This window comes from Festucalex cinctus, chromosome 14 (assembly GCF_051991245.1).
Source record: "Festucalex cinctus isolate MCC-2025b chromosome 14, RoL_Fcin_1.0, whole genome shotgun sequence".
NCBI lineage: Eukaryota > Metazoa > Chordata > Actinopteri > Syngnathiformes > Syngnathidae > Festucalex > Festucalex cinctus.
The window spans coordinates 12256975-12263504 of NC_135424.1; the positions used below are offsets into that span (position 1 = coordinate 12256975).

At 36.5% G+C, this 6530-nt stretch overlaps 1 protein-coding gene across 2 annotated transcripts; it reads left to right on the forward strand.

Moving 5' to 3' along the window:
- The first annotated feature begins 700 nt into the window (after window positions 1-700).
- Window positions 701-6024, forward strand: LOC144001656 (lysophosphatidylserine lipase ABHD12-like). Of its 2 annotated transcripts, none has more exons than XM_077496155.1 (13): window positions 701-1023; window positions 1748-1860; window positions 1933-2038; window positions 2121-2240; window positions 2336-2366; window positions 2476-2521; window positions 2734-2863; window positions 3279-3316; window positions 3387-3466; window positions 3559-3641; window positions 3736-3811; window positions 3895-4016; window positions 5479-6024. In XM_077496155.1, the coding sequence occupies exons 1-13, from the start codon at window positions 944-946 to the stop codon at window positions 5498-5500; spliced, it is 1047 nt and encodes a 348-aa protein (XP_077352281.1). In that variant the 5' UTR covers window positions 701-943; the 3' UTR covers window positions 5501-6024. The 2 variants fall into 2 exon arrangements, with proteins under 2 accessions (XP_077352281.1, XP_077352282.1); XM_077496156.1 differs by having other exon boundaries at window positions 721-1023; window positions 3384-3466.
- Window positions 6025-6530: the final 506 nt, after the last annotated feature.

The following is a 6530-nucleotide window of genomic DNA, read 5'->3' on the forward strand; positions in this document are numbered from 1 at the left end:
TGCAATTAAAATATATTGTAATTGCAACGAGAAAAGATTATCTGTCAAACATTGTCAACAGGCTAGAAGATGTCATTTTATTGGAAAACATTCTACCCATTTTCATAAATTTAGAAGTGGTATCGTTTTTACACCGATTCCTTCGACCACTATAAACGTTTTTGCTTGGTGCTGTGTGGTTAAGGAGGCTGCAGTTTATGACTGGTTAAACTGTAATGACTTAAGTTAAACTGTAATGCTGCATTCGAGGATAGTCGGAAGTCGAAAATATCCGATTTGTTTTTCCCCCACTTCTGACCTGAAAGCGTTCGAGATGAAAGTAAACAACCAAATAGTGATACTTTTTTTTGTTCGTTTGTTTGTTTATTTATTTTGGTCTTAAAACTCATTTTGACCTCCAGCAAACTCGTCTTCTCGCAATTTTGTTTCATTTATTTATTTATTTATTTATTTATTTATTTATTTAAATCTTATTTCACAAGCATTTCATTCAGTTCAGTAGTGCATAGTATAATTTCATGCAGGGAGATAGAGGCATACTGTCACGTACGTTGCGTTATGTAAAGTTATGTCAAATATTTACGAATGAAGAAAGCTTTCTAGTTTTACAGTGTGCTGAGAGTGACGTCATATCGTAGTCCATCTGTGAAAAACTGTACTTTTTTTCCCCCCGACTTCCCGTACACACTTCCTGGTTTGTACTCGGAAAGGTTTAAAAAAAAAAAAAAAAAAATTAAAAATAAAAATAAAAACTCGGAAAAGTCCACTGATTTACAATATCATAACATATAATAGCATAACAGTGGAAAAGTCAGACTTCCAACCATCTTCGAATGCAGCAAACTCCTCCCAGGCTGTCATAAAAGTGAACTTTGAACCGACAAATTCAATAACAATAGAAAAGACATTTGGGCAGTACAACGAATTGCAATTGCTGTTTAAAATGAGACAAAGAACTAAAAAGGATGTGCCAACCTCCGCTCAGGCAACAGCCGAAGTTCGGAGAAAGCACAAGACAGCAGAGTAAGTTAGTCATATTCTGTTATTTATTTCACGTTAATTATGCAATGGTTGGTCATTGTCGCTTGTAATATTCAGTGCAAGTACTGTACGATGGGATACGAAATATGACACTTGCTGTTTACCATGATGACAGTTCTGCACGAGCTAGTCAACTAGCCAACAGGCTAGATGCATTCATACAGAAGTTGGTGCTACCAAGTCTGGACAAATTATTCTACTTTTGTGAGGCTGGTGGTGTAATGACCTCATATGTTTCCCTTGAGGGGTGTGAAGAAATCAGTCTTTCCACTCAAAGGGCTCTTCTGTCATATTAGAGTCTTAATGGAGGGGGAGGGAATGTATTGTCCATTAACTGGAAACAGTCTGAAGAGCACCCTCTTTTGTGCTGTTGCCTCGAGCAAGGTCAAACCGATTGCTGTAAGAGTCTTGGCATCCTCATCACATCATTCAACTCATTCATCTTATTATTATGGAAACAACCAGAATAGATATGTTTTGAACATATTGTAAATCAGTAGTATATATATGCCAATTGTAGATTTTTTTTTTTTTTTTTTTTTGTATAGTCACACATATATACTTCTGAAGGCTGACACCTGAAATTGACAAGAGAACCCTGAAGCACAGGGACAACATGGAAATAATGCCATACTTAATAAATATATATATATATATATATATATATATATATATATATATATATGAATCTGCTGTCCTTGCCTAGGTCCCGGTGGATGAAAAGTCGTTTATTTGCACTGTTTGTCATCCTTGCTTTGGTTCCTTTCACACTGATCATGGCACGGGGATTATTCCAGCACGTTGTTTACAAGCACAGAAGTAAGTGAATTCCCAATACAGATATAAATCCTTGATTTGCTTTACAAAAATATGCTTGTCTTCTATTTGTAGTCAGTGTTCCGTTCTTTGTTGACCTCAGCCAACCTGCTGATTTTTCCCTAAATCACACCATCAACATGTACTTCACATCAGAGGAAGGAATCTCTCTTGGTGTATGGTGAGTCCAGTGTCTAATATTCAATAAAAATGAAATTTTAATGATCCATTTCTTATCTTTGTATTGTTTTGACTTGTTCTAGGCACACAGTCCCTGAAAGTAAATGGAGAGAGGCACAAGGCAAAAATTTGGCATGGTACCAAAACACATTAAGTGATGGAAATCCAGTTTTTATATATCTACATGGGAACACAGGAACAAGGTATGTTAGACAATGCATTTGGAAGTATGATAAAATATTTAAAATTTCCCCCAAGTCATGAGCCAATTTGTTTCTTTTACAAACTATTTTAACAGGGCAGCGACTCATCGGGTGGGAGTTACAAAAGTGAGTAATAATCACCCACACAAACATATGCATCCTTTAACAATAATAATTAAGTCAGTAAAGCTAGTCTGATGACAAGTAAGACTTAATTTATTTATTTTTTTAACAGGTATTGAGTGCACTTGGTTACCATGTGTTGGTGCCAGACTACAGAGGTTGGTGAAAATAAAGATTTACATTTCTTAGCCACGTTTTCATTCCAAATCATTGCAGTCATTATCCATTCCTCACATGAAATGAAATCTAAGGTTTTTACAAATAGCAGGCAGTCAGCCTGCCATACGGTGAAACTTTTGCTTTGTGTGACGGCCATCTAGTGGTGACATGGAGAAACTGCACCTAACTGTCTTCAGTGAACCCCCGACAGGTTTTGGAGACTCAAGTGGTGAGCCAACTGAAGCTGGACTCACTACAGATGCCCTCCACTTGTATAAGTGGGTCAAAGAACGCAGTGGAAGCAGCCTGGTCGTCTTCTGGGGACATTCTCTTGGCACTGCGTCAGTTTGAGTTGCAAATGTTTACATTCAGCGTTACTAAGGCAGAGTATACACAATTTTTGACTGCTGGTGTACAAAACAAACAAAGTGGTAAACAAAATAAATATCTACAATATGAATATTCCAAATCACATATTTGCTGATTTTGTGGGGGTTGTTCTTGGTCTTTTACTGAAAAACTCACTTATTTTCTATTTTTGTGACGAGTCTAAATTAAGCCATGCCTTATATAATAGAGTAAATAGAGTTCCTGCTGTTGCAATTCAAACATAAGAACATGTATCAAGATGTATCTTTATTTTGATTTAGAAGCACTGGCTACAATGTTTCAGAGGATGACATGGTGTTTTGTTTTGTTTTTTTACGGTAATTGCTAAAAACTGTATAAACCTTGTTGTACTTTGTGTCTTTGCAGAGTGTCCACTAACACTGCAATCAAACTATTAGATCAAGGTGGGATCAACTACACAACCAAATACCAATTATGAAATACTATTCCATTGTACTGTGATTGCATCAGCAGGTACTGTTTTGGATGGCGTGATTCTCGAAGGTACCGTTAATGCAGCTAAAGAGAAATTAACATGCCATGTATTTTCTTGGGTGAGCTTCGCCAACATTTGCCGCTTATGCTTTTTCATAAGTTTATATTATACACAACAATGCTGATTTTGATTTATTTGCATTTTTTAAAGTATTACTGGACGTTTCCTGGCTGGGGATACTTTTTTCCAGAGCCATGGGCTGAAAATAAAGTTGTCCTTCCCACTGAGGAAAAGTAAGTTTTAACTATAAGCAACACCAACGTGTTAAAAGTTCATTTGTTGTAATTTGGTGAAACTAATATTCACCTGCTTTACATGATGTTGCAGTTTAAGAAGAATAAGAAGCCCACTACTTTTCCTTCATGCAGAAGACGATCCAGTTCACATTCACTCTGCTCAGCAAGTATGAATATGAATATTTAGCTTTTACCAAATGTGAAATTGTTACATTAAATAATTGTAAATATGTTTGACATCTCCCGCCAGCTGTACGAGGTAGCAGTGAGTACTCAGAATGCGGAGCGAGTCAAGTTTGTGTCATTTGAAGGTGCTTTAGGGTATTTACATAATGGATTATACAAAGACGCCCGTCTGCCAGACATCATAAAGTGAGGAAACGTTTCACTGATAATTTCACTAAATATAGTGCCCAGAGCGCAATATACGGTATTAGGGCTGTCAAAGTTAAAGCGTTAGCTTTGGAGATTAATTAAAAAAAATAACGCTTAAAAAAATTAGGCCGCGTTAAGCCGTTTTTGTTCGTTTGTTTGTTTGTTTTTAACTTTTCTTTACTGCCTTTGTACTGCTTCGACGACGACCTGTGGCGCAAAGATGGACTTTTGGGCGGAAGGTTTTACTTCAAAAAGTTACCCGACGACACGTTGGAGAAATCTACTGCAGTTTGCTCACTTTGTCGAGCTGAATTCACATATCACCGAAGTTGTACGTTTTTATTTTATCATCTTCGAGCAAAGCACCCTGCTGAAGTTTGCACAAAGGGTCTTGCCAACTAACGCTGCGGGAGTGTGGTGTAACTGGTGTTGGTGAGCGAATAACTAAAGCTGTAAGTGACAAGGGAACCGATTCCTTGGTTGTGTGGATAGTGAAAAACTGCTGCACAATTTGCATAGTTGAAGACGACGGACTGAGAGCGGTCATTCAAGCAGCATCGGGGGATACCAATTACAATCTGCTGTCGAGAGGGACCGTAGTATCAAGAATGGACGAGTTGGCTCAGCGGATGAACATGCTTCAAATAGCAGCGAACGTCGCTATCACAGTTGATCAAAGGACTTCTGTGGATAAAGATAACTACATGGGGATCACAGCGCATTTTATTGACAAAGACTCTGCAGTCATTTGTGCTAACTGTGAGTAAAACAGAGGAGCGACACTACGCACAGGCATGTGCTAACCACGACCGGTTGACCGATGTTGCAAACAAATGGAAAATAATGGAGAAGCTAACCACACTTTGCACTGATAGCTCCCTTAAGGTTGCAGCCGCAAGACCGCCCCCATTTGAACATCTGCCCTAGTGATGGGATTTTCGACTCTTTTCGGTGAGTCGGTTCATTTGGACCGGCTCAGTGGATTGGCTCTCAAACGGCTCTTTTAACTTTAGCTTATTCATTCATTCATTCATTCATTCATTCATTCATTCATTCATTTATTTATTTATTTATTTATTTATTTATTTATTTATTCATTTATTCATTTATTCATTTATTTATTTATTTTTAATATTTACAACAAATGTACCATATATTTTGATAAATGACTTGGTGAACTAAATTTTGCACTCTACTGACTGCAAATAGCAACAATTATCAAGCAAAAAAAAAAAAAAAAAAGATGTTTTTTTTCACATTTTATCGAACAAATTAATAGGCTCCATCCAATGAACAGGTAAAGTAAAGGTAAAAAAACAAAAAACAAACGTAAATTGCGATTACGTAACTATAATTTTTTTCAACCGTTTGACAGCCCTAATTATATAAATGAAGTAAATATTTGCCTATACATATGGCTAGGACTAACGGCTTAAAAGTGCTTTATTTTTCTCCACAGAAAGTTTGTGTCATCTTTGTGAAGTGGGAAGACGCATCCAGCAGATGTGTGTATGACAGTGATATACTGTTTAAGTAGATAAATGATTTGCTCTTTCTCAAATTCAGCATGTCATTTATATTTATGTACGTGATGAATGCAAATATTACTCTTAAGAAATGTAGTGAAATTAAGCCGGCTACAATAGGTTCCCTGTTATCACGTGACGATTACTGACAGTTTGATATTGATATTTTTTTTTAATTCTGGAGATTTACATGAAAATTGATTCATTATTCAGAATTCGATATATTATGTAGAAATGATTGTAAATCAGTTGTGCCTTTTAGGCAATGGCTGCAATCAACAGAAGCAATAGTGATGCAGTATTAGCTTGCTGTTTAAAGGGTGAAATGTCAGCTTTTGCATGGTAAGACAAGATGCTTGCATCAAATTATTTTAAGTTTAATAGAATCCTATTTTATCATTTCAATGTAATTACAGTTTAATTAAAGATTATTTTTGTCTTACTTTGTATTCTATTAAATGTCTGTTTTGTCATGCGAAGTTTATTTACCATTGACCATTTATTGAGGTAATAAGTAGCATTCTAAATTCAGGTTCTAGTATTACCCCCCCCCACATCCACATTTCCATATGAATCACCCGCAAGTCTTTAACCCCAGGTAAATAAATAAAATATTGATAATTGGTTACAAGTCTATTCTTAATGTGAAAAACCACAGTACTGTATTAATTCCGACATTGATTTCCCCCCCCCCCCCCCCCCCCCACATAGTGTTAACAATTGTTTTGTTTAAATTACATTAACCCAAGAAACCTACTACAGAATTGCAGTACAGTTTTGTTGACTTTTATTTGCATACATTCACTTTATTGTGCGTATTTGATTTACGTAAAGACTAAATACATGTTCACGATTCCTCCAACTCCTATAGGGAAGCTGTTTCGTATGATGTTTGTTTTGTTGTGGCACGTTTGACGATTGGTAAACGTGAAGCTCCGGTCTTTGGCAGTCGGATGACGTGGCTGAAGGTTGCGGATGATGCGCA